The 27,975-nt window shown below is 49.6% G+C and overlaps 1 protein-coding gene across 4 annotated transcripts in view; it reads right to left on the minus strand.

Moving 5' to 3' along the window:
- Nucleotides 1-21,489: 21,489 nt before the first annotated feature.
- The window catches only part of pxylp1 (2-phosphoxylose phosphatase 1), a 32,571-nt gene continuing 26,085 nt past the window's right edge, over nucleotides 21,490-27,975 (minus strand). For all 4 annotated transcript variants that reach the window (XM_076036883.1, XM_076036881.1, XM_076036882.1 and 1 more), the window contains 3 exons: nucleotides 27,487-27,613; nucleotides 23,411-23,550; nucleotides 21,490-23,327 (listed from right to left, as the gene is read on the minus strand). In XM_076036883.1, the coding sequence (XP_075892998.1) occupies nucleotides 22,351-23,327; nucleotides 23,411-23,550; nucleotides 27,487-27,613 (1,244 nt within the window). In that variant the 3' untranslated portion in view covers nucleotides 21,490-22,350. The remainder of the gene's footprint in view (nucleotides 23,328-23,410; nucleotides 23,551-27,486; nucleotides 27,614-27,975) is intronic.

Consider the following 27,975-nt stretch of genomic DNA (forward strand, 5'->3'; position numbering starts at 1 on the left):
ACTCCAAGATAATATTTGGAGCAGGGAAGACTTTGCACAGCTTTGCAGCAGACGTTCTAGCGGCGTTGGAGATTTAAGCCACTGACAGAAGTCCAGTCTGTCTTCATTTGAAGTTTGGATGATTTAGTTCTATTCGATTGGAGTTGGCAAATTGGCCCAAATATCAGAGATCCTGCTGTTGGGGGCTCTCATCTCTCACCTCCAGTTTCGCACATTTGTTAAGTTAGACCAGTGGTTCTTAAACTTTCTCTGTCACGGCCCACCTCGGAGGAAGAAAATCTTTCATGGGGCTAGAAGCCCCAAATTTGACGTGGCTGTGTCTTGAGGGATCCCGTTGAACCTGCAAGTGGTCCCATGTCTCTAGATCAAAGTTGACTTTTGACCCCATGGACTTGCATGGCATTAGGGTTAGCGATAAGGCTGGAGTTAGGGTTAGGATTACTGCTGGAAATAGGATTAGGGTTTTGGTGTTCTTCATGTACTAGAAGCTGCAAATCTGACTTTTGAATTTCACTTTTCTCTTCATTTATGAAATCATTTATTTTGTACAAATAAACAACTTTGGCAAATCACTCTTTGTGACATCAAATCCTGAACATTCATTCATCTTCTATACCCGCTTATTCCTATTCAGGGTCACTGGGGTCTGCTGGAGCCTATCCCAGCTGTCTTAGGGCGAAGTCAATCCTCAACATTACTTTTTAAACAAGAATACTCTCTTCACTTTTCTGCTGTGCAAATAACTTTTTTTGGCAAACCACTTTTGTAACATCCACCATCCTGCCCTCACTGTGAAACAACACAGCTTCATGTTGTGCTCGCATCTCCTCACAAAGTGCAGAGAATAGCCGCGCTTTCAGCGCTCTTGTTTTGATGAAATTGACCACATCAACAACATCATTCATGCAAAAACATCACATTTTCTACCTGCCACACGGGACGACGCTGAGCGCTGCGTGCGCTAAGTCATAATATGGCGCCAGTCACGGCGTAGATCACGTACTGATGCAAAGGTGTTTGATTACGTTCTACCAGCGCTGGAAAACTGTTCATTGTCCTCTGGCTTTTTTGCTCGCGCATTAGAAAGAAACTAGAGGTGCACCCCGCTTCAAGTCTGGCGTGAACGACACCATCATTCCGCAGCTACTCGTGGAACGATTCTACAGCCAAAAGTGGCCAACAACAAAGAACACTGGCCACCGCCGGACTCCTGACTTCTTCTTTTCGTCCCTGTCAAATATTTGTCCGTCCTGTGTACCTGAGTAGCGTTTCTCTCAGCTACAACCTACTGAACACTTTTTGTTAATTGTTCCGCCGTGGAAAAAGTTCCGACGTGAAAACATTAGTTCCCCCGGGCGCCCCGTCCGTCTCCCTCAGTGCCATCCCACATACATCCAATATGAACTAGCAGCTCCTGCATTCGCAGCTTATATCCTTGTTCTGGATGCACCAGGAACGGATCAGCGCTCGTCCTTCGGAATGGAAAAGCTGAGGTCGCGACCTCTCTGAAAGAGTTCCCTCAGGTGTCCCCCGGCGCTCAGCTGGCGTTTCCCCTCCCAGCACAAAGGCCCAGAGTTCGTGCCGGGGGGGCGAGAGCATGCGGGACGTCAGCTCTGACGGGGCAGAGTGTAAGGAGGCGGAGTAGGAGGCGGAGGAGGAGGAGGAGGAGGAGGAGGAGGAGGTGGCATCTCTCACGATCCCCCCCCACGCACACACACACCACTCTGCTTTTGTGGAGCCACTCGAAAGCTCTCACTTAAACAAATAAACACTCCTCCTCCGACCGTCTGGCTCTCCGAGACGACTTCTCACCTCCTCCTGAAGTCTCTTCTGTTGGTTTGTCCTCACTCCCTTCATCTCCCCGCCGGCCCCGGACCACATGCAGCGCCTGTCAGGGACTCTGTTTTCCTACATTCAATTCTAGGGGCCGGCTTAGTTTGTTTTTTAAAATAAAAGGCTCATTGATTTGCTGCGGTGAGTGTGTGTGTGTGCGTGAGTGTGCGCACGCACAAGTGTGTTTGTATTTGTTCTTGCCAGTAGAACCTTAATGACCCGAGTTCCTCTCTGCCCAGCTGTCTCCACTCTGCATCAGCATTTAATCTGCGCAGAGGCTCCAGGACCACCCCAATGGGTTGCTTCACACACACGCACACCCGCGCGCACTCACACACACACACACACACACACACACACACACACACACACACACACTCACCCTGCCCACCAGGTAATTATGAACCCGGGGAGAGAACAGGAGAACAGTCATCCTCTCCTCACCCTCCCTCAGCCTCCATCTTTACTTCCCTGCTTCCCTTAGTAATCCCAAGGTTGAACACGAGTGTGTGTGTGTGTGTGTGTGTGTGTGTGTGTGTGTGTGTGTGTGTGTGTTTTTAACAAACTTTATGAATTATGAGGAGTCGGGGGGAGGCCACGCAGCAACTTAAAGAGCTGAGTTTGCAGCTGGGAGAGGACGGCGCTCGGGGAGACAGCGTGGAGAGAAATGAAGGCCTGGAGATCAAATCAAGACCTGCAGAATCTCATCTGAGAAAGCAGGAGGAGAGGAGGTGGTCGCACGGTGGGAGGCATTAAATAGAGGAGGAGGAGGAGGAGAGGAACAAGTCAGTTGTGGGAAGAAAGAAGGAGAAGGGGGAGAGAAAAACATGTCTTAGGTGATATTTCCTTTCGGCTGAATATCTGGAGTTGCTATTAGCGCCAAAGGTGTGCCGGCGGCTTCAGCCTGCATCCAAAACTGTATAAAGTTTTGTGTGTTTAGAGAATCTGAACACAAAGGCCAGCACCGCCCGGTGGGGTGTGTTTTGCACAGAACGTCGGGGACAGAACGCCTCAGAGGCGATTATGCCGACTCTCCCGAAATCCGATCGCATCTGCGAAAACGCTCAACCCCAGCGCGGCGTCTCCGCAGCCGGGAGACGAGCGAATCCGAGTGGCATCTTTGACTGCAGGCCACGCGACTCGTCAGCGGCGGTTTGCAATCGATCGTGGTGGAAATTTAACAGCTGGGGAAGTTTGGGAGCAGGGGAGGGGCACTCAGATCTGTAATTTGGGGAGATTATTGTCCACTTGGAGCAAATATGCGAACAAATCCCATCTGAAGTGTTTCCAGCTGTCAGGAATGACCACACCAGGAGGCGCCGTGCACACCAAACACTGAGCATGTCACGTTTTGAATCCAGCCTGAAAGATTCTGTCCAACGCTGACATGAGTCCATTATTTTCAATGAATTATTAAAGCCTCTGTGACTCCTGCACCTTGATCTATTAATTCATCTTTCTCTTGTTTGGACATTTCAAAATGTCTGCACGTTGCTTTCATGTTTCATTTTAAAATGTGTTTTATTTAATTTGTATTGTTCTGCATTATTATTATTGTTGTTTTTGCCATATAGAGAATCCCAGCACAACAGTTTATTTTGTGCTCTCCGTCGAGCCTCATGTTGTGACTCGAACTCTGCAGCAGAAAATCAATCTTCACTAATCAAATGTTTCTATGAATTACTCTGAATTAGTGAGAGGAAGCATGTGGTTTGCTTCGTAATGGGTTTTGCGGCGGCATGATCAAATGTTGGAGCAAGCATGCACGCACGTGCACTTCCACTTGCACACGCACACGCACACTCTGAAATGAACGTAATCAGTGCCGACAGTGTGATCAGCTGGAGTTCCATAGCAGAGAAAAGATGGATTCCATGCTGAATGGAGCTTGTGTGTGTGTGTGTGTGTGTGTGTGTGTGTGTGTGTGTGTGTGTGTGTGGGTGTGGGTGGGTGTGTGTGTGTGTGTGTGTGTGGGTGTGATAGAGTTGTTATCGATATCATACGGTTGCCTGCCGAGTCGATCAATAGCCGTTTCTCTTCATAACCTTGTTTTGACTGTGTGGGTTATATGAAACCCAACTACACACCAGCAGCCGACCGCCTCAGTCTCTGCTCACACATGCGTGCGCGCACGCACACACGCACACACACACACACACAGACACACTACACACACATACAAACGGTGGGCGAAGCAGCAGCAACCGCTATTGAAAGACATTTTTTTCTCTGCTGATTCTGTCTGAGGTTCTCCAGAATTTAAAGGCAAAGTGAATAAAGTGGCTCCTGCCCCTCCTCTGGATGGCCGCAGCCAATCTGTCATTCAAACACAACTAGATTAAAAAGAGACGTCTGGCAGACTTTCTTTGTATTCCTCCTTTGCTTGCCGGCTGGAGAGAAGCAAAATGCAGATGTGGCATTGAAGGATTCGGTTGATTCAGATTTTATTGATTCAGAGTGATTTTTTTTTTAAGCTCGGTTGGAAAAATATGCACATTTAAGATTTCAACAGATATCCTATGATATACTCCCCCCTTTGTATTAATGTATTTGCACCAAATCAATTAATGTAAGAAGTTACATTTTTTTAATTTAAAAGAAAAAAAACTTGGCCCTGCGATGAACTGGTGACTTGTCCAGGGTGTCACCCTGCCTTCGCCCTATGACAGCTGGGATAGGCTCCAGCAGACCCCCGTGACCCTGAGCTCAGGAAGAGGCGGGGTATGGAAGATGAATGAATGAATGCTTTGAATGAAAACTTTCAAATCTTAATTTTGTGGAAACTCAGCTTGGCTTGACTTCACATCCTCTCTAAACAGTGCGCAATAAATCTGAGCAGGCCATCAGTGGTGCCATTCATGTGCATCGCTGCTGTAGTTCTTGAAACCTCAGTTAGAGTTTACAAAAAACTTGACCTACTGTGCAATCATTACGTACAAAAAGCAACTAGGCAATCTACGTTCTACCGTCATCATCATCATCCCCTGTTTCCTGCCAGTGTTACTTCCCCTTCAGTCTTTAGCGTGTCTCCATATGTGTGTCGGACATCTCTGCCACTTAGCGCTGCTCATTAATAACGATTAAGCGGTTCGTTTAATTTCACTCGTCAAGCTCTTCATCCATCAAAGCGGCTCAAAGTGACAGTGACGAAGCTCCCACCGTATGTCGCCCAAACTCCCGTGGGGCTTGATGGATCTATCTCGCTCTGGGCCAGAAGTGGAGAATATGTTGTTTTTCCCATGGTCGTGGCCGCCAGGTGGAGCGAGCAGAGGAACCGGTGTCGGTGTCAGAAGCCCGGGAGCTTCAGGCTGCGTTAACCGGGGCTGCTGTCAGTGAGGCAGCGAGGGGAAATGTCACAAAGATCTCTGCTTTTATTTGAAGGTTTGAACTGGAGCTGGGAGGTTTGAACTGGAGCCGGTAGGCTGTACACAACCTGGACAAGTTGCATTTCATTGCTCTTCATTGCGCCTCATCTCTCAACCATGCAAGCGACTTCACTCCGGGGACGATAACGTAGTAGCGAAGCTGTCCAGTAAAATGGAAAGGTCCCATATTATTTCCATTTTCAGATCTTCTTTCTTATGGATGGCATTTTTCCAGTTTCTGGGGAGTTCACTGACTGGATGGGGACATGTTTTACTGTAGGAAAATACTGAAAATACTGATTCAGTCCGTTGGGACTTGCTTGTTTTCCGTCTCCTTCCAATACAGTATGTGGAAGGTCCGAGAAAGGCCTGAGTTTTAACCAAAGGTTAAAAATCAGTAAACAGATGGCGAATTGCGCTATTTGTGGGAGACCTCTGGGTGACATTATGAAGAGCTGATTTCCACAAAAAGACAAATTTGAAAACCCTGGTGAAATTCAGTCTGATATGGGCCCTTATTAGATTTTTAAGAACAGGCTTTTTCACGACCAGACTGGCTGCAACAGGTTTAAGAACACTTGGAGAACACTGAGAACCACACGTCCCACCTACTGTACGCCCTTCTTTAGATCCGGGGTCATTTGTCATGGAACGTCAGCTTAGAGCCATTATGCTCTTCATCTTAAAAAGTCCTCCGCGAATCCGCTGCAGCTTGAAAACCTAAGAGGAGTGTTTCCCTCGCTGTCCTGTCTTGTTGTCATGAGGCGTTGACCAGCTGCCAAAGTTATTTCTTTTTTTCCCAGGGTACACAAGAATCCAGGGTAGCTCACCGTGTCGTACCTCTGGAGGAACTTTACCCTCAAAATGTTACACGTCCGTCCCGGCTGGGGAATAAAAGCCAGTGTATAACTCCCCTCCAATATGCGTGACAGGGAAGTGGGCGAACAGCCGTGCGGCCGACCTTGGGGGCCAGACTGTGTTTCCTGGATTGGTTTTTTTTTTTTGGGGGGGGGGGGGGAATGCAAAATTTATTCCCTCATGTGTCTGAGGTCCACACTCGGTAACCACACCAGAGCCAGAAGAGGGACAGAGTCTCCAGTCTGAGCGACCGGCCGTCCCTCCTGCTTTTCCAACGCTGCCTTAACGCATTAAGACACGGTCGCTATCCTGATCCCTGCAGTCCACTCCCATGGCGAGCGCCACTGTCCAGGGAGGCACAACTGCCAAACGTCTCACCTAGCAACAAAATGAGAGAAAAAAAGCGTTTCGCATAAAAAATTTGAATAGGTGTGGGGGGGCTTTTGGCTTCTTGCATCCAATCGAACACTGTGCACGCTGCATAATCTTTTCTCGGCTGGTGTGTGTGTGTGTGTGTGTGTGTGTGTGTGTGTGTGTGTGTGTGTGTGTGTGTGTGTGTGTGTGTGTGTGTGTGTGTGTGTCCCTCTATTTTGAATTTGAGCAGTGAGCAAGATGAGAGGAGCAGAGGGCGCCGTTCTGATGTGTATCCATCCATGCATGGCTGTGTGTGTGAGCAGAGTGCCAATGGGGAGTTTAAGTGAGCACACACACACACACACACACACACACACACATACACACACACACAAACTTTCCTGCACATGCTCGTAGCTATCACATTCTTCTCTTTTTGCTGGGCCCTACATTTGAGAGGCCCACTGACAGGTCGACTGGCACTTTTGGACTTTGGTTCCAAGACGCAAGACGGCTCAACAGGTTGCGTCAGTGCAGCGTGACCTAGAAAGGCTTCAAACATAAAACACAGGTTTTCAGAAGGCCGCCGTTGCCTCACTCTCTGTGTCCCGGCTCTGCTCTTCTTCTTCTCTTCCTCTGCACCCTTGCCGCTCGCTCGGCAGAGGTTGAGTTAAAGCAGTGTGCGCACATGTGTGTGTGTGTGTGTGTGTGTGTGTGTGTGTGTGTGTGTGTGTGTGTGTGCAGTGTAAATGTTGGGTGAAATACAGGCTCGGAGTGCTTGTTATGACAAGGTAACGAGTGAGACAGGCCAGAAGCAACTGGTCGGGGCAAAGAGAGAAACACATGCACGCTGCAGCCCAGGCCCGTGACAGATTCGAATCACATGCCGCAAGCTGAGCGCTCTCACACGCGCACACACACACACACACACACACACAGACACACACAGACACAGACACAGACATTCTCACACATAAGATTAATAAACAGGCTTGCATGCAGTGAGTTGGAGTGCCTTTCTGATGAGAACGGCAATCCTCCGACTCCGGACCCAACACTGGCCTGAGACGTGTTATTGAGCTTCCCCGAGGGAGGCACCAAAGACGTTAAAAAATTAAAAAAAAAAAAAAATTGACCCGCAATGCTGTGCGAACGTATCGTGACGGCAGCAGCTTCAGAAAATTTCCACGTCAAGGAAAGGGAAAAAAAAATCTAGCGGTTTCCAGCGCAGGCGTGGGCGAGCACGAACACGCTGCCAGGGAAGGTTTAATTATGAGTGATAAGCAGCATCGGCAGCTTAATATCAATCAGGAGGCCGGTCGAGTTATGCAAGTGAGCGGCGGCGAGCAGGAAGTGCGGAGACGCCTTGTGGGGTGTGGCTAAATCAAAAAAGGGGGAGGGGGAGGGGAAGGGCCACCAAACGCAGGCCGAAAGTCGGCTGCTTAACGAGAAGTGAAGGGTAAATAAACTCATTGAGCTGAGGTAGGACAGACGCGCCGAGCCAGTTTCTTCTTTTAGAACGGAGGCGGAGGAGGAGGCGGAGGAGGAGGAGGAGGTCTGACCCCCGCAAGATTCAATCTGTCGTCGGGGCCAAATGTCCCCCTGCAAGGAGCCCGTGAAGACCCCCGGCGAGCGTCAGAGGCAGGGGTTACGACGGGTCGTGAAGACGGTGCGAGACGCGCTTCTCCGTTTTATTTCGACCAATCTCCTGCGTGCGGCTCAGGAGGACAGGGAGTCGGGGATGAGACGAGGCAGAGCGGCGGGTCTCCTCCTCCTCATCATCTTCCTCCTCCTCCCGGGAGCAGCGGAGGAATGTCAGGCCACATAAACAGCGTGTCTGCCGGGGGAGGGCAGGCAGCCTCCCTGCACTCACTCCCTGCAGCCACAGGGTGGAGGAGGGGGCAGTGGGGGAGGGTGGGGAAGAAGAGGGGGAGGAGGAGGAGTGGGGGAGGGTGGGGGAGGAGGAGGAGGAGGAGGAGATGGGGATTGACACAGAAAGGCACTTAGCGCTTGGCATCGCTCACATGCCCGATTATACATGTCTGGGAAAGAGGCGGACGCACAAGGGTCTAAGCGATATGTGTGTGTTTTTTTTTTCACAAAGATGACAACGCAGCGCAGCTCAGAGGTTTTTTAACGTTTGGACGCGTGTGTGTCTGTGACGGTGATGTCACAATCGCTGGTTCTTCCAACGGTTGGACGTGTGTGTGTGAGTCCCACAAGCCGAGAGGCCCGACGACAGCTTGTGTAAAGAACACATCACTTTAACCTGAGATGACAAGGTTGGATTCTGGGGAGCCATGGAGGTCGCTCGCTCTGGGATGACTGCAGCCCTCGATGGGGGGGGGGGGGGGGGGTTATGAACGTGTCCCTCAAGATGAGCATCGTTTATAGTACAAACGGACTGATGCTTATGGTTAAAACTTTAAAGTTGTTTCAAGCACGGCTCGTTTATTTGGGCTCTTTGGCTTGTGAGCGCTCACTAGTACGTCAGTTTTTGCAGATTCACACTCATGTTTAAAGCATTGGATTGAGCCAGAGGCAAAGTAACGCTCAGCTCGTGTGCGCAACAGAGAAAAACTGATATTCGCAGCCGTCGTCACTCTACCACCACTCTTACTCACGGACTAAAAAAAATCATATGAATATTTAATGTTATATATTAAAGTTCTCATATTAAGCACATGCTCAGACCCGGTGGAGGAGGCTCACGGCAGCAGGAGCGGTTAAAAAAAAAAAAAAAAGAAAGAAAGAAAAATACCAAAAATCACACAGTTGCATAAATCAAAGCTGCATCAGAGCCGCAGAGGCCTGCGAAATGTCTGGAGCTGAAGGCTGTAACTGAGGAGGCTGACAGAGGGGAAAGTGAGGGATGAAGCGGCGATGTCTTGACGCGGGGAACCCGTCGCCTCACCGCTGCTTAACAACAACGACGCGAGCAGGAACGGCTTCCTGCAGCTGTGTTTGCACCAGCTATCAAGCAGATGTTGATTGGCCGTTCGTGGCTATCGCTGCGTTATCGTGGGTGGGGGAGGTGGCTGGGGGGGGGGTCTTTACTCCATATGAGTGAGACTCCCACACAGCCGACGCTCTCCTGCTCTGTGTCACTCTGCTGCAATCTGACATATTTAGGCAAAGTCATGACTAATCGGCTGCCCGTAACATTAACTTGAAAGGACGAAGAAACCTCGAGGTTGTAACATGATGTTGGGGAGGGAGAGGGGAGGGGGCGGGGTCTTTAAAACAGCTGCGATCGAGGGTCGCATTTTGGTTTCCGCCAAAGGAGCCGCTGTCGTCGTTGCTGTTGTCGTCGTCGTCCTCCCTGCTGCACGGCACTGAGGCCCCGAATTCACTCAAGGACTGCAAATAAACAGCAGCGGCCAGGCGTCGCGTGTCTCGGACCCCGAAAAGCTAGCAAAGTCCAAACAGCCGCACTCAGCTCTGGAGCAGTTTGCACACATTCAAATGAGTTTCTCGCGCAAACATTTACAGGACGGAGCGCCGCATGTTTATGTAAATTGCTCCACTCCGGCTCGTGAAGGTCGGTGCCGCTCGCCGTTCGCCATGTTAGAGAGACGTGTTTAGTAAGGATGGGCCATACTGGGGATTTGATGTTGGTATCCATCCAATTCATACGTGAATAATTTAGTGGTTTTGCCTTTAGTTGTTTGGTTACGATCATGGCAAAGCATAAATTAACACATTTTAAAACAGGTTTTAAATAGTTACAAGACAAAATCATTGAAACATAAAAAGAAAACAATAATTCCCCTTTTAGTCTAAAGAGTTTTCAGTAGTGCAATATTTAAAAAAAGAAAAAAACATTTTCACAAAATGCAAACCTAACAATGTCGCCAAACGCGACAGAAATTACATTTCCATGACAAGCAGATGCTTGAAAACCCGTTCACCCAGCGCCGTCTGCACCAGCAGTTCCCCCCATGGTCATGACACGGTTGCTAAGGCGAAGGCATTGCAACGCTGAACACTCTTCTTGAGTGTTTGTTTTCAGCAAAAGCAACACTACAAAATCCAGCGCCAGTCTCTGGCCGAGGCTTTTCAATAATCTACTCTAATTGAATTTAAAATCAGAGGCCAGGGTCAAGAATTGATGCTGTGGGCAAAGACGGACGGCTGAATTAAAAATAATACAGAAAAATCGCACTCGCGCACGCACGCATGCACGCACGCACGCACGCACACACACACACACACACAATCCTCCTCCTCCTCGATTATAACGTCTTCCTCGACTTCAGTTTTGCCTATGACGTATCGTCGTGACAGCGAGACGAGGCGGGAACATCCTTGAAGTGCACTTTAGGCCGTCTGGAACGAGCAGATAAGGGGGAGCAAAGTCGGCTAACAGAGAAATATGGGGGAGAGTTGACATGGAACCTGAGTGCCTCCCCCCTCAAGAGCCCCGGCGCACGCTCGCTGCCCCGAGGCTGCATCCAGCAAGGTGAGCGGGAGAATCCTAATGAAGCTGTGAGGAGCCAGTCAATAGCAGCTGGGGGGAAGAGGTGGAGGGCGGGTGGAGGGGAGGGGACAGTGGAGGGGGAGGGATCAGAAATGAAGGGAAGGGAGGAGAGCGGTGAGCTTGGAAAATGGATCAAAGTCGACAAAGAAGCGATCCAGTTTCTCACCAAAGTGGCTGCAGCCTTTAAAACACAGCTCAAAGTTCAGCCTTGAGGAAACTGTCGCCCCCTTGTGGTGGCACAGGTTGCGTGTGAATCGCACACTCCGACGCTCCGTGTATGTGTGTGTGTGTGTTTGTGTTACAGACTTTGGCATGTTATATTTTGTTGAACCGTCCACAGACAGCCCTTGACCCTTGACCCCCGATCAGGACAGTGAGGGCGGCAACACAACAAAAACAGCCGCAGCAACACGAAAAGTTTCAACCTGCGACTTTAAAGAAACGCAGCAGACGTGAATCTAATGGAGCGACTCGGATCAGGCCTGGAAAATGACACTGATGGTTTTGTCGTATCTTTGTTCTCCAGCATATAAATATATAAAAGAGAGAAGAGGGAGGGAGGGAGAAGTTGGTGGGAAGACTAATTCAGAGTCCATTGATTGTGGTCACGGCTCACTTTCCCTCCACTGCAGAGATCAAGCCTTCCTCCCTCCTCCTCCCCCCTCCTCACCCGCTTTTATCTCTCCATCTGAGATGACTGGGCCAGCCAGACCTGCAGCTTTCCTGCGGAGCGACGGGGCCAAACTTATAATTGCTTCCTCCAACTTTCCATTAGCGGCTCCTTCTCTCAAAATCAGCAGAACGTTGCCACGCCGGCTGGTTGGTTGGGCTCTCGGGCCGCCGTGCAACACGAAAAAAGTTGCATAACTTGGTTCCTGTCGGGGTTGTTTACCAAATGCGGATTAAAAGTGCAGGGCTGGAAAGATTTGAAAAAGTCTGTCGACAGTGACTGGAGAACATGACTCAGCCAGGTTTTCCAAAAGCTTAATGCGTTAATGTTAATTTTTTTTGTTTGTTTATTTGTTTGGCTCGACTGGATTCAAGCATTCTATTAAAAGCAGATCTTAAAAACGAGTAGAATCCAGGACCTTCACACTTGTCGGTCCTCAAAGGTCCTCAAGGTTTGTTCTGTTTTTTTTGGATAATTCAGGGTGCAAGGCTGCTCCTTTGGAGTCCAAGACAAATAACTATTTTTGTTTTGCTTTCAATTATCGTAAAAGATTGTAGAAGACAAACTGAGCATAAATAGATAAGATGAGATAAAATAGGTTAAACATCCAAGCATGCAGTTATAAATATCACGGTTACCGTTGGTCCTGATAATTGTCTGGAGGCTTCACTTGCAAACTTCCACTAAAAGCAGCTCTTTATCTCCCCGTCTCTCTTCCTCTCTCCCTCATTTGCAGCACAAACACGAACAAACACGGGAACAGAAGGAAAATCAATGGCGAGCTCTGATCCGCAGAGGCTCCGCCCCGGCCCTTCTGCCTCTTTCTCTTTTTTTTCACCAGAGGTGTAGCACCCGCATCAGAGCGCCGTCGCCAGCCGAGCGCCGTCCTCGAAGCCGTCCAATTAACACCGCCGAGGCTCCTTCATCGGTCTGGAGGCAGGAAAACAAATGGGGGAGGCCAGATAAAGAGACGAGCAACGCAAACTCACTTAATGAAGAAAAACTGTCAGCCAGAAAACACTTTGCAGGGAAGGTCAGCAGAGACGGGGAGAGTTCCGGCCGACGGCCACGCGGCTCTTCCAGATATCACCGTGTGGGTGAAGGGAAGGGGGGGGGGAAACCGAACTATCTCTGCTTTTCATTGCGCGAATCCTTGCATCTCCTCGGCCGCTGGGTGATGGATTCCTCCCGGCGGGACGTCCATAAATCCTCCGTGCGGCATCATGTGGTCAGCAGAGTTTCTCTGGGTCTCTCTGAGCTGCAGATGGATGTGCTGCTGATAAAGTGTGTGTGTGTGTGTGTGTGTGTGTGTGTGTGTGTGTGTGTGTGTGTCTGTGTGTGTGTGTGTGTGTGTGCCCCCTATGCCCTTTAAAAAAAAAAAAAAAACCTGCAAGGGGCCTTTTCACCCTACAGCTCAATTAAGCAGGTGTCGCGGACGAGAGGAAATGGGATCGGAAGGCGCGGACACACACGCTGTCGCCAGCTGGAGACCCACAAAACCCACATTGCAGAGCGTAAAGCGTACATGCATGTATTTCCATTAGGCTTCCAGTGCCGAGGGTGTCGAGCGGCTATTTTGGGATTTCGGGTTTCTCACACTAAATGTGTGTATCGCCGCTCGTCCCGGCGCAGAGACCCGCGCGCGCTGCGGTCTGACGCTCGGCACCGCCAGAGTGCATTAGCGCAGCTCGCGGCGTGTTAACACCCCCGGCGCCGCCGCATTAAGTGTCGATGAGAGATGATGTGGCTAATATGTGTTTATGTTCCGTTTGACAGCTTCCTCTGAGCGTGTGTGTGTGTGTGTGTGTGTGTGTGTGTGTGTGTGCTCGCGCGCACCATGAAAGCCCTCCGTTCAGACCGTGTCCATGCTCCTTCCAGGGTCACACGGGGATCCGCAGCTGCCCGCTGATTTTTTTTTTCCCACAATCCTCAGCAGTGACGGGGCAAAGATGCGTGAACTTAAAATTGAGGGATCTCAAACCTGCAAGGAAAATATAATGGGACCACAAACAATATGGTTGAACACCTTAAATCGACACCCATCAAGCCTGTCGGAGAGTATTTATCCAAAATAAAATCCCAATCCCCTGCTTCTTCGGTCCGATCCATGATGCTTTTCTTTGTTTCGCCTTCTAATTCCACCAGCCTCTGATTACCGAGAAGGCATAAATATCTGTCGTGCAGGAACCATCAGAGCTACACGTGGTGCCGCGATAACTTCCGCATGCGTCGGCACCGTTTTCGCTCAACACCTCCGCACGCACGCAAACACACACTCGCTCCTGATTCCCCGGCAGTATATCCTGCGGCTCGTGTCCACGGTAATGCATTTACGTCTCATCACTGTGATTTATTGTGGAGGACAGAGGAGGAAGAAGAGGCGGAGAGCACGCACGCACGCGTGTGTGTGTGTGTGTGTGTGTGTGTGTGTGTGTGTGTGTGTGTGTGTTTGTGTGTGTGTGTGTGTGTGTGGTGTGTGTGGTTGTGCACCGAGGGGATGACTTACCGCCAGGAAGCGACGGGGTCAGGACGCGTCTATTTGAGGACGATGACTTCATCACCTCTTGAAAGATAAATGAAAACATCCCTCCGTCTCCTCCTGCACCGACGCCGCAGCGTGTAAAAACTCCTGTCCCGAGCAAAGAGAGGAGAAAAACATCGGACCTTGCCGCGCTCGTCATGCTCGACATTTTTTTGTGTGTTTTTTCTCAGCTTGTTTTTTTTTGCTTTTCCATGCTTGACCTATGTCAGGGGCTCAGCGGGACGTGCTTTGTTTGCTGTTGCCATTGATTTAGCCTCATTGTTTCCACAACCTACCCACCCTGTTTAGCAGGCGACACTGTGCGTCTGCGTATGTTTGTCCGCGCGCGCGCGTGCGTGTGTGTGTTTGTCGGGGGAGGGCAACAAGAGCAATGGATCTGTAATCATAATTCAAAGCGGCGCTATAGATCTGCGCCGTGGAGTCGAGCTCAGAGACGTATCGACCGCGGAGCCCCGCCGCGCTCCTCGTCGGCAACAACAATGGAAAAGAGCATCGGAATTTATTTCAGGGGAGCCGAGACTTTTTTATCCCTCGCCTAATTTATTCCATTTCCCAGCCTCTGTCTTCTGACATTTTGATTATCTTTTATCGTTGCTGAATCCATATTTTAAGCTGACATAACACAAGTATTTGTTTTTGCTTTTTGAAATGTTCAACGCGGTCGAGCACCGAGGGGCCCGAGAGAGCAGAGGTAGAATATGTCTGAAGTTTCAGAAGTCAACAGTGTCGTGAGACCTTTGCACAGCAGACGTGAGAGAAACAAAAGGAACCAAAAAAAAACTGCATCAGAAACACAAGGAAGGCGGCGGCAGTCTGAGAGGTTTTTTACAGGAAACTTTAAGAAAAATAGTTTTCCACCGTCCTGGAACTCACCTCTCGCCACTTATGAGGTACATTGTTAATCACCTGTATGCACAAATTAGCTTATCAGTCAATTACATGGTGCATTATTTGCTTTGTGTGTGAAGATGCTCATGTCTCAGCAGCAACTTGAATGATTGTGATCGGTTCTGTTCCCTGTAGAGCAGAACTACAAACACTAATAATAGTAATTATCTACCGAGTGACACCCAGTCAGATTCTTCCTACCTTGTCCTTCCTCATCTCATCCTTCCCTCATCCTCTCATCCTGACCTCAACCATTCTTCCTCATTCCAGCGCCTCCTTCTTCCTTCTTCTTTATGAAATTATGCAAAAAGGGCCTCCTGAGTCAAAATCTTTCAAATGCAAAAAAAAAAACCCAGAAACCTGAAGAGGAATTTGTAAGACTGATCACCTTTGTATTGGAAGGAAATAGAAGGAAAGCGCAGCATTATTGAAATTGTGAGAAAAGGAAGCGTTCTGATTGAGATCTTCACCTTGTGTGCCGTCGTCTCGAGGTGAGTCCGGCTCAGAGGGACTCGTTCACCTGGAAAGGACTCAGTATCATCGCCGCTGTCGCTTATTAGCGGCCGTCCTCCTCTGCTTCTTTGTTTCGTCCAGACTGAAATTGTTTGGGCTCCATTAGCCTGACCGGCTTTGATGGAAGATTATTGCTTTTCAGAGAGGCCCACTCTTACCTCAATTCATTTATGCTCGCGTTCTCTCTGCGTGTCTCGAGCATTAGGTGGGGGGGGGGGGGGGGGGGGGGGTTGTGGTGTGACGGAGTTGTTTTGTTCACCTTGGGGAAAACTTTGAAAACCTTCACGCCGGGCATTATTTACAACGCCGCCCTTCTTCTGTGCCATTTTCTCCCGCTCTCTCCGCCACCGTCCTCCCCCTCCCCGTCTGTGCGCCGATGACGGCGATGCAGTCATCCTCTTCACTCCGCCCACAGTTGACGCGGCTGAACTTTAATCCCCGGTGTCCCGCTGCTGAGAGAGCCATCTGTGGTGGCGAAGATGGCCAAGGCGCTGGAGATGGCATTTACTCTCAGGTCTGCCGCACATCGAAGGTCTGAAGCGACGTCATTCAGATAATAAAGCTCTCGTTGTTGTTCAGAAATCTCAATGAGGTTAATGTGTTTGCATCCATATTCCGACAAACGCAAAAACAATTTTCAATAGTTGTAGTCGCAGAACGACATGATATCATTCGGCGCACCTCTTTACCTTCAGCAGTTGTACTGAAGATAAAAGATAAAACAGTTCAGCTCCTTCCATGGCTGTAGAAGACCCTTCGCTCTCCAATAATCTCTCCTCAGAGTGTCAGATTGTTCTTTTTCCAGCTCATCTCATCCCAGCATTGCACAAACAAGCAGCTTGTTCGAATCCCACCAAGACCTGAACGTCCCCAAGACTCCAACAACCGGACGAAGCAGCTGATCAAACTAGCGATATCTTATCCCGCCGTCGCGACAGCGCAAGCTAACGACCCGTCAACTCCTCCGTCCCACCTTCGCAGTCGCACACGCTGCCGGAGTGGAGCGTCTGAGTCAGACCGAAGTGTGTCTCATCCCGTCTGTCTCTTCCGATCCTCATCGCCGGGGAAGAGCGACGGATGAGATGAGATCACAGCAGCTGCATTCCAGCTTCGCGGATCCGAGCGTCGCCGAAACCAGAGCGCAGAGTCAACGCAGTCTTGTGCGACTCACAAAGTGCTCAACAACCTCATGAAATCAAAATGAATTTCTGCAGCCCCGTGTTGACAAAAGGACGGAGTGTCGGTGTTCACTTCCTGGTTACTCACCGGCACGCCGCTTCCACCCAGGGCCCTGAGTGGCGCCGTCCGGGGGCCGTGGCGGAACACGCACTTGTGTGCTCAACCTGCCGATGGGCCCAGAGGGAGAGTGACCCACCCCGCCCCAAACCAACCAGGAACCTGCCTACAAAGACAGGAAGTGGGACGCCGAGGGCCCCCTGGGGAGAAGCGGTTCAGCCCAACGCCCCCGATGGATTTGCTGCTGGCCGTGTTTACCCAGTCGCGCATAGTCGGCACACAATGGCGACCCGCATGGGCGAACGTGGCGGAGGGCAGGCGCTTCAAGGAGATGCTGGAGGGTGTGGGGGGGGTGACACAGCGTTGACAGGGCTGGAGGGGTGGGGGGTGCGGGGGGGCTGTTGGAGTCATTCCTCACTGTCACACGTTGTCAAATGAGATCAACTCCTTCGTGGGCTCAGGCCACGCCTCCACCTCCGCCGCCGCCGCCACCGCCGCCATCACATCAGACAGGCCGCCTTTTTTTCTTTCTGTTTGTCCTTCACTTTGAAGCCGCTCCAGTCCGGCGGCGCTTTCAGAAGTGAGCGGCGAGCCCGGCGGCAGCAGCAGGATGGAGGGCTCAGTCAGAGAGGCGGGTCGACGGGGTGGGACTCGGCTCACCTGCCGAACCTGTCCAGCCCTCCTTTGAAGGGAGACGGTGGGAGCTGCGTGGTGGTGGCGGCTTCAGGTGTGGGCCAGTCAGCCAGTCAGCCAGTCAGCCAGTCAGACCTGCACCTTGAACTGGAACTGGAATCAGAGCCAAACGTCTGAAGCTGATAACCGACTGTCTGTTTCTGTGTCCGTTCAGAGTCAATAAAAACCTCCTTCCTCTCCCTCTGTCCCTGCTCTCTCCTCCTCCTCCTCCTCCTCCCTATCTCCTCTCCGCCGTGTCTCCTCTCAGCAACATGTTGTGCAGTCTGGCTCTCTCTGTCTCTCTGTGCCTGGGTTAGCAGACAGACCTGACCCATTTACCAAGTGCTTTCCTCTCCCTCGTCCTCTTCCTCCTCCTCCTCCTCCTCCGTCTCCTCTTCATCTTCCTCCTCCTCCTCCTCCTCCTCGGCTTCATCTCTGCACTCCCGTCGTTCCACGCTGGCCCTCTATTAAAATGCATTTCTTTTCACTCAGACATGTTTGGTATGTGTGTCTGCGCTCCGGCCGTCTGTCCGTCATCGCGCCCTTCTTTTCTCCCAGCGAGCAGATTGATGAGAAAGGCTCTTTGTCCATTTGCATTTGAGACAGACTTTCACAGGGATCCGTGCTCAAATGCACACACGCACGCACACGCACACGCGCACACACACAGGCAGAGATGTAGCCAGTACGCGTGCGCAACAACTGGAGACGAGGGACGAAGAGTCGGGGTAATAAAGACACAGATACCACAGGACAGGAGTGAGACGTCTCGGCGGACGTCAGGGTGCACGTGCACGCTAGTTTGGTGGAGAGCAGAATTATAAGCACGCGCACTGACATACACACACACATGCACGCACTCACACAAGGACACAGGAGAGGCTTCAAAGTCAATGTTCAGAAAACGAGGGGTAAAAAAAAGTAAAGTTTCAGGTTTCAGGTCGTGTTTGTGTGTGTTGTGATAAACGAGCATCAAGACGGTAAAGATAAAACTCACTTATTCCGCCCACGCTAGTGTGTGTGTGTGTGTGTGTGTGTGTGTGTGTGTGTGTGTGTGTGTGTGCGAAGCCTCCAGCCCCACCACTTACTGCACGGCGAGACTCATAAATCCTGATTATTTTGGCTAACGAGGAGTCGCTCACGTTGCAGTAACTCACTAAAAAGGTAAACAAGCGAGCATCAAACTCAGGCTGCTGGCCAAACACACGTAAACACACACTGGCCATTTGTTTGCTTTAGCGAAGGGCTTAATTAAGGGCCACATGTGAGAAAACAGTGAGTGACATAAGCTAGGTTTCCATTACAGTTTTTGGCAAAATAAAAGCGATGCAGCCACTTACTTCGAAATTCAAATTTCTTCACAGAAGGGTTTTTTTGTTTGTTTGTTTTTTTATTTTTTTTTATTTTGAGGAAACGCAATGCTTAATTTCATCTTTGCCTCATTCCGCCACTTAGCGGGCCAACTTTTAAATCTGTTTCCAACCACAAAGTTCCTTTATCAGATTGCTCGGGCCGAGAACAAGCTGGTAGCAATCAGACCAGGAAACCTGTGGCGCACTTTAGTTGTCTTGTTAGGCTCAGAATGAAAGAGCCATGAAGCATTTTGGGGACTGTTTACTCCAGTTGATCCTCATCACACCACTAGTCACAGTGTTTAAACTCTCCTGCAGTCTCTCTTACGGTTCCTCGTTTTGCTCCTTCATGTGATTGGCTAGAATTGACCAGAATAGAACCAGTGGCTGACCTGCAGTCGTAGCTGTGGTTTTCAGGGGGAGTGCGGCCCGTTGCGATGACTCGGCAAAGCCACCAGCGGAGGGACCTCAGCGTCCGCCAGTCTTCCAGCCTCTTTACTCACCACTGTCAACCACAATGCCTCCCTTCCTCTGTCCAGGCTGTCAGTCGACTGTCTGACTCATTATTCTTCCAAACAATCAAGCACACACACACACACACACACACACACACACACGTAAACTTGTCTGTCTATCTTTTCAGGGACTTAATAGCATTGTCCATGAATTTTTTTATTGGTTTTAAACCCTGAGCCTAATCCTGACCTAATATTGCCTGTATACATAAACCTTCCTCCATAACTGATATGATTTATGGGCAGGCCATAATGTCTGCACAAGACAAAAAAAATGCCCTCTCTCTCTCACACACACACGTCTATCTCTCCTACTAAGGAATTAAATTGGACTTCCATTTCCCGAACTTTGTATCGAACCTTAATCCAAACTTTATCCCGATTCATATCTGGCCTCTATATTTAAGCCTTCGCATTGAAAACTGGACTGATATGGTTTGTGTCCTCACAAATAACAATGTCCCCGTGTCGGTGGTTGTTAATGGATTCAGGTCCTCAAAATGACATATTTACAAGGACACTCAAACATACACGCGCATACATGCACAGAGTTGCTATTTGTGCTCAAAAGCCTGTGATGGTTGGGAAATATACCGCATTTGCATTCTAGTCTGGGTCAAAAAGGACGTTTTGGGGGCTGAACACACACACACACACACACACACACACACACACACACACACACACACACACACACACACACTACAATCACCTTGATCCATCTTTGCCATTCTCTCTCACACGCACACTAAAAGAGACAGGTGTCCCACCAAAGCCAGAGGCAGTGTAACAACTTCAAAGATTGAGCCGATTTGCAGGTGGGGAAAAAAAAAGAAGCCCCCCCCAAAAAAAGAAAAATCTGCTGCTCCACTTCAGAGCGGCGGGATGACATCAGAGGCGAGTGGAGTGGAGAGGTGGGGAGGGATGGGGTGAGGGGCGGGTGTCACGACCTGGAGGGAAAAGGTGTCGGTGGGAAAGGGCAGGACAAGAGACGTCCCTGAATCAAGGTTGGCTGTGAAGTCCGGCTGCCGTCACTAACAGGCCTGACGTCAGGCCCCTGAGATGGGAAACGGCCGCGGAGAGAAGTTTCGATGTGAGCGGGGGAAAAGTTTGAGAATAAATTTGCATCAACTTAAGTCGTTTTTTTTTTGTTTTTTTTTCCTACTGCAACTTTTGGACCGACGTGTCAGCTGAAGTTCAGGGTGCACTTGACGAGAAGAGGAAATGTGACATGTGATCCGAGTGATTTTCAAGTCTGTTTGCGTTTTACAACATAACCTTGACAAAATGCACATTTATAGTAAAATAGGAACCTTTTTCTTTACCATGTACTGGTTTTCCTCTCTTATTGTACGACCTCCACTATGATCATCCACAAGTTGTATTGTGAGATGAGAAACGAAAAAAAATATATATATATATATTTTTTTTTACTCATTAGTCTTTACCATATCGTCAACATCAAACTTCTGATGATAAGATGAATTACACTGAAATTACAATGGGTGCAGGAAGTCGAGCAATGCATGTCTTTGAGATCTGAGAGGATGGAAACGAGGAAACGAGCTTTGAAACAAAAGACAAAAAAAACAACAACATGCTGAGCAATTCAGGCATCTGAAAATTTAATTCATATCCAATCTGCCTGGATTAATAAGAAACCTTGCTGATGACACTTGTCTTCTATTATGTCCCCATTTATTTACTTGCAAACAGCCGTGCAAGACCGGGGAGAATAATATTGTTATTGGAATTGTTTTTTTTATTTATTTTTTTTTTGTCCCTCTGTATTATCCTCCCGACACAGAGGCTTCTGAAGGAGAAGACGAGGCAGCATCAGACTGAGGCACTCTTGAGAACGAGCCAAATAACTAATATCTTGTCATTTTGTCGAATGATGATGACATGCGACGCACGGGACTCACTTTTTTCTTTTTTCACTCTCGTACAAACACACGGGCTGCGGCACTGGTGACTAAGTGGATAAGTAATGGTGGCTGCAGGGGGAAGATGGAGGTGAGCACATTTTAGTGGCCTCACCCGCCACCTAGCGGCAGAAAAAAATAACGCATGCCATTTGAAAAAAATAAAAAAGGCTCATTTCACTTCACTGCTCAACAAACATGTTCCGTAAAAATACGAACAGGATCCATAAACTCACTCACTCACTGCCACCCCAAAACAGCCATTCACCAACAAACCAATCACAGGACAAGTCCATAGTTTTATTTAGTAAGAAATGTATTGAATTCCAACAAGAGGGAAATCAACTGAAACGGAATGACATCACCATCTTTTCAGATGCAATACAGGATTCGTAAAACAAAGAGAAACAGAATCAGGCGTGTGATTAAAAGGACCACATTTGAGTTTGACTAAAACAAGTTAGTAGCATTCAAAAGAGAGGAGAAAACCCCATCAATGTCCTTTTTTTTTTTTTTAGTATGTTTTGACTGCATTCCAGGTCTAATACACTGCTTTCGCCCTATTTTTCAAATAAGTTCAACGCCCTGTTTGAAATGGACTACACAATTTATTCTCAAAACATTAAACAAAGTCATGTTCAGTAATGTGAGTCAAACTAATGCCCAATGTATTCTAATAAACATTATAGAGAATCTTATAGAGATCTTGTCAGAAACCCATCAGTGGGTTCATGGAATTACCAGGATTAGTGGAATTTAACAACTCCATGCCATAGATGGAATGTAAGGATAAAGTGGCCAAGTGCCTTCAAAACTTCCCTTGAAGTACCCACGGTTCACACGCACACGCGCACACACACACACACACACACACACACACACACACACACACACACACACACACACACAGGCATGATCAAAAAGAGTTTTTAAAAAAACCTATAATAAAAGGTGTGAAATTTGTGACAAACGTTTGAATGTGCAGAGCTCAGTTTGTGTCAAGAATATTCAGGTAAACTGTGGGGAAAAAAAATGCATGTGGAATCTTTTTGTGGCAATTATGAGCCACATTAAAGTGCATCACCTTCAGGAGTGAAACACACAAAAAAAAAAGCCACGACGAGCGGCGCTGCTGCTGCTGTGGCCGTCAGCGGCGGTAGCAGGCCTCCTGGTAGGAGGTGGCGTTGAGCACGCTGAACATGTCCCTGCGCACGAACGACAGGAAGTTCCTGAGCGGGCAGAGCGGCTGCCGGGGCCGGCGGTCGCTCTCTCGGCAGAAGGCCGTGTGGAAGGTGACGTCCTCGCCGTTGTACAGCACCCTGACGAACGGCTCTCCGTCCTTGACCTTCGACCTCTCGCCTTTGCCCTTCCTGGCCGGCGCCGGGCTCCTCCACAGCTCGAAGACGACCCGGGCGGCGAAACGCGGGAAGCTGGCGTCCGTCAGGCCGAGGGCGCTCAGCAGCGGCGCCAGCGTCACGTCGTGCGCCGAGGAGAGGGCGAAGAGCTCCGCCCCTGCCCCGCCCCGGGCGGCGCGCTCCATCCTGGCGGCGGTCCTGTTGAGGTAGGGGTGCATGGCCAGCACGGCGTACTTGCGGTAGAGCCCCGCCTCCTTCCGCTGCCGCTCGTCGTCGAGCTGCTGCCGGCGGATGACGGCGAACTGCGCCGTGGTCAGACACGCCCGGGCGCCGCCGCCGCCGAGGACGCACGGGAAGGCCAGGCCGTGGCAGAGGTGGCACAGCAGCGAGTCCACGGGGTTGGCGGCCCGCAGCTGCCGCGTGGCCACGCCCAGGGTCCTCGCCATGTCGGCGTACGTCCTGTCCAGCTCGCCGTCGCCCACCCGCAGCTTGTACTGCCGCCGCTGCTCCTCCTCCAGGTAGCGGTTGCGGGCGGGGCAGTCGCAGGACGCGCCGCAGAACAGCGTGCTCCACTGGTGCCGCACGCTCAGCTCGGCCCAGTCGAAGTCCGGCAGGAAGCCGTAGAGGAGCGCCAGGCCGCTCTGCACCGTGCGGCTGCGGCTGGTGGTCTCCAGCCACACCTGGCGGGGGGTCCAGTCGGCGGGCAGGAGGTCGTGGCGGCGGTAGGCCTGCCGCAGGAGCTGCCCGTTGCGAAGGTGCTGAACCACACCTGGAGGGAAGGAGAAGAATAGATTGAGATTGTATACATATACTGTACGCATACATATATATATTTGCATGCGTGGGTCTTACCGGTCTGAGTGAGTTCTCCCATCTCACATGCGCTGTGGTTGGGAACACGGGGAACGGAGCTCAGCGGCGCCTCCCAGGTTCCACGGCCGCCGAGGCCCATGTGGCCGATGAAGGCCTTCAGCAGAGGGTGGGAGGGGCTTCTACAATGTTGAAAGAAAAAAAAAATAAAGGGATGATAAAATGTGATTTGTTGTCTGAGTCCTACTTTTGATGTTTTGTGTGCAGTATTTCCAACTTTCGCGTAAAAAAAAAACTGCTTCGCTTTTGTTCTTGAAACCACTTAGTGTCTATTTTTCAATTTAGAGTTGCATTTTTTTTTTTTTTTAGATAAAAGAGCAAAAATTGTTTTCACTCAATTGATTTTCAATCAAGAACGTGCTTCTTGATATTCATGCGGGCCACTTCCTTCAGCCGCCACCAGATGGCTCTCTTACACAACACGACTCGACAGCAGCGCCATCACGAACGTGGGAGGCAGTGAGAGAGATGATGTAATACAAAGATAAGAGAATATGCCTCGGGACACACACACACACACACACACACACACACACACACACACACACACACACACACACACACACACACACACACACACACACACACACAGTTTACATACAGACGGGCATAAACAAAGAGGAGCAGTCAGTGATTTCATAGATTAGAGATGGTTGAAGATTATACTTCAATATAACAAAGCTGTGGGCGCGATGGCTCAATTCGCTCAGATTAAAAAAAGCCACGTTTCGATACACACACACACACACACACACACACACACACACACACACACACACACACACACACACACGAACGCGCATACACACAGTTTCCATAGCGATCACAGACCGATTTAGGAAGGCAGCGTAGGAAGGTTCACGTTAGTCAATGAAAACTGCTGAACTTAATCTGCAGCTTCAGAGCTTCTGAGCAACGCTCTCATCTCTGGCAGGAACCCCAGCCTACATTTCTTTTTATATCTTGCTTTATATCTCTGTGTCAGTCAGATCGACCACCGGCTCTTCACTCAGCAAATCGTTCTGCGGCTCTGCCAGCGGGATCCAGATTTAATTGGCTACTCCGGGAGACTGGATGTCAGAGGACGGGATGCGGGCGCAGACAAAGAGTCGGCCGGCTGCATGTCGAGGCCGATTGTTGCTCACCAAAGATTACAGGGTCCAATTACATTAAACGGGGGATTATTAATCACCGAATGGGATGGCGAAGGAGATTATTGCAGAGATGAGAGACGGTAATTAATGAGGTGAGGGGGGGATAATCAGAGGATGGGAATGAGACGACGTGAGAAGGAGGGGATGGCGTGAGGCAGGGATGAAAGTGAACACACCATCAGCTCAGAGTGGAGGCACAGAGGGAAGGAAGAGGAGCCGCAGCCTCAGCTAACTGCAGCCGGAGACAGTCGGTCAGCAGACTGGTGCCAGCGCGCACACGCACTGACGCCAACGCGTGCGTGCGTGCGTGCAAGCGTGCACACGCACCCGCACAGAGCTCGACGGTCGCGCAGCTGGAGGAGGATGAACTGCTGACCACAGAGCAGCTCAGCTCGGGGGGAGGAAAAAAAGTGTAGAACAGTGGGAGAGGTTTCTTTGCAGGCATAAAGTTCTGCCTTTGAAGGACACTGTTGTATGAGTCAAATAAGATTTTAAAGTTGGGAGTCGACGGGACGCGACAGGAAATGAGGACAATGGGCGATAGAATGCAGAATACAGATGTGGTTGACAAAATACCCTGCAGCATAATCTGGGTTAGAACGGCCAGATTGAATGCAGATTGAGCAGGATTTCTACCTCGCAAAGGCGCATTTCTCCGTCGCATGCTGAGATCATTTCTAGAATCCGGCATTTGAGCCCAACGACAGGAAGTCAAGCAAGTTTGTCAGGCCTTTGTTTGTTTGTTAAATCATGTCATAGCTGACAATGAGATACGCTAAATTTAATCTGTTACTTGCTGTTTTTCCTGTCTATTCGCAAGCCTAAAAATTTCTGTGAATTCTAAAATTGAAACTCCGCCTCCCCTGTAAGAGGCTTGTGTGCTGCCCCGAGTTCAAAGATCAAGGACACGGAGAGGATCCAATAATTAGACACACAAAGCAGCTCAGCAGCAACCTGCCAGTCTGGGCTGCTGTGTGTGAGTGTGTGTGGGTGCGTTGCACACGCGCACTCTGTGCCAACTCCAAAGATTAAAGCGAGCGCGCCTCGTCCAGCTGTGCAAAGCTGCTGTGGCTGCGGCGACGCTTTGTGCCAAATTAAGTTTATCTAAATCTGGCCAAACACGGCCTCTTGGAGCGCTTCCAAGAAAAAAAATACACAACATATGGTGAGAAAATAAAGCAACCTTGATGTGAAACGACAAGCAAAATGAGGTGTGTTGTCGAAGTGCACGTGTGCATAAACGCTTTGCAGAAATGTGCGGCAGCAGCAGCAAAAAGAGACAGAGTGCTGATGAAACACACGCTTAAAAAGTGCTGATATGTAATAACTTCCTGTCAGGAAACCGAGCCCGACGTTCGGAGGGTACTGGAAGCCATTTAAAAGCCGAGGAAATGTTACTCATGACAGAATGTGGATGAAGACGCTTGCAGGCTTGCATGTGTGTTTCATCCACGTCTTCCTCTGCAGGGACTTCCTGCAGCGGCGGGAGCTGCTCGCCAAGCGTGCAGCTCACATCAGCCGGGATAATGTTGTCAACAAGACTTCCTGATGAGTGCACACACACACACACACACACACACACACACACACACACACACACACACACACACACACACACACACCTCTTCAATGTGTTTATATTACGTGTGCACTCATTTCCACCGGAGCGCGATAAGACTGCACATCGTATCCACCTGCTGCAGCTGCATTAACGTCAGCGCAACTTTGTTTTTTTACTCTGAATTCCTTCCGACATTTCAGCTGAGGTAGAACGAAAAAAATAAAAGTCGTTTTTTTTTTTCCCCTCTCTCCCTACTTGACACTGTGCGCAGTGAGCTGCGGCGCTAGCTGCTCCTCCACTCCCCCACCAGGCCTCCCTGCTAATTATCAGTCGGAGGGAGTCGCTGACATTTAAGCGCCGTTCACTCCGACACTGAGAAACTGATGATGACGCTTTTATCTACAGACTCCGAGCAGCCAGAGGTCCAAGTGTGCACTGGAGTGACCTTTTCTCCCGCGCTCTTACTGCTTGTTTGCCATCTGTCCCCGTCAATGGACACAAACTACATTAATATGACGACTGTTACAGCCTCTGGGCCTTGTGTGGGTGTTTTCTGTCTTTTCTCTTTATTCTGTCTGCAGGCTGCACTGTTCCCCCCCTCCCTCTCCTCCCCTCCTCTCACCTGCTGCAAAAAACCACAGGTGAGGCCACTTGCAATCAAGGCCTGGAGCAGGATAAAGGCCAGTGAAGGGCAACCATCTCGGCCTGTGGGTGAACCAACCAACCAACTGTGAGTGAGTGTGTTTTTTCTGTTAGTTTTGTATCATTATCAGCCACAGTTTCAGTGTGTCTACCTCGATTTGATCTAGTTTTCTTTAGTACTGCTGCTACTTTGGGGCTACTTTATTTTGTGGCCAGCTCTCGTGTTTTTATTTGTTTTGTGCACTTTAGTTTAGAATGAGTTTCCATAGTGCAAGTCTATTTTTTGGCATAGAGTTTTCCTCTCTTTTTCTCCCCATTATCATTCATTGTTACACCCCTGATTCCCTGGACTTGCAGCAGCAGTGCAACGCCACAAAGCTGCCACTTTTATGTGAAGAAAAGGTGAGTCCTGCTACTACAAGACATGAATATGGATACCTGGATTCCAGTTAATCCAATCTTATCTTACCGCTGATGTGGCAGGTGTGTGTTAGAGTGCTAGGTGATGCAAGAGCACACTTGGAAGGTACAGCAGGGGATTCTTATCGGGCCGCTTGGCGAGAGATAAAATGTGGGCTGTGGTGGTCCAATAAACTCGATAGTGTGTGATAAGCGATAATGGTCTGGTTAACAGTGGAACCACATGATAAATGTGCCGCGCTGGAGTGAGTGAGTGAGTGAGCGAGTGAGCGAGTGTTCACCTGCTGGGCGACAGGGTGCAGTCGATGGCGGGTCTTTTGGTCTTTGGGATGGAGTAGAGTGGGTAGCGGTCGCCGTGACGAATCATCACCTGGACCGAGAGCAGCTTGTAGTCTGCGGGACTGTGGCCTGTCAGAAGAGGGCGCTAGTTAGTGGTCGACTGCTACTCACCCATAAATTTAACGACTATAAATGTTTTTGTTTTCTTTCCACTTCCCAACTTCTTCACTTCTTGCCACAGAATTATTAATATTAATTTAGTGGGACTATATTACTCAGGATGGATTTACACACAGAGACAGTCAACTAATATCATATCATTACGCCATCAAGTACTCATACGCTGTCCATCATATCGGCTCATTGTCGTCACTACATTTTTTATCGACCACGGAGGGAAGTAGAACAGAAAACAGTAAATGTCACTGAGGCTTCCCGTCTGATGATAATGTGCAGGAAGTGAGTCCTGAGTGAGGAGAGACTGCGTGTGC

Source organism: Nelusetta ayraudi, unplaced genomic scaffold, assembly GCF_046127955.1.
Source record: "Nelusetta ayraudi isolate G7.1 ecotype Tasmania unplaced genomic scaffold, CSIRO-AGI_Nayr_v1 ptg000048l, whole genome shotgun sequence".
Taxonomy (NCBI): domain Eukaryota; kingdom Metazoa; phylum Chordata; class Actinopteri; order Tetraodontiformes; family Monacanthidae; genus Nelusetta; species Nelusetta ayraudi.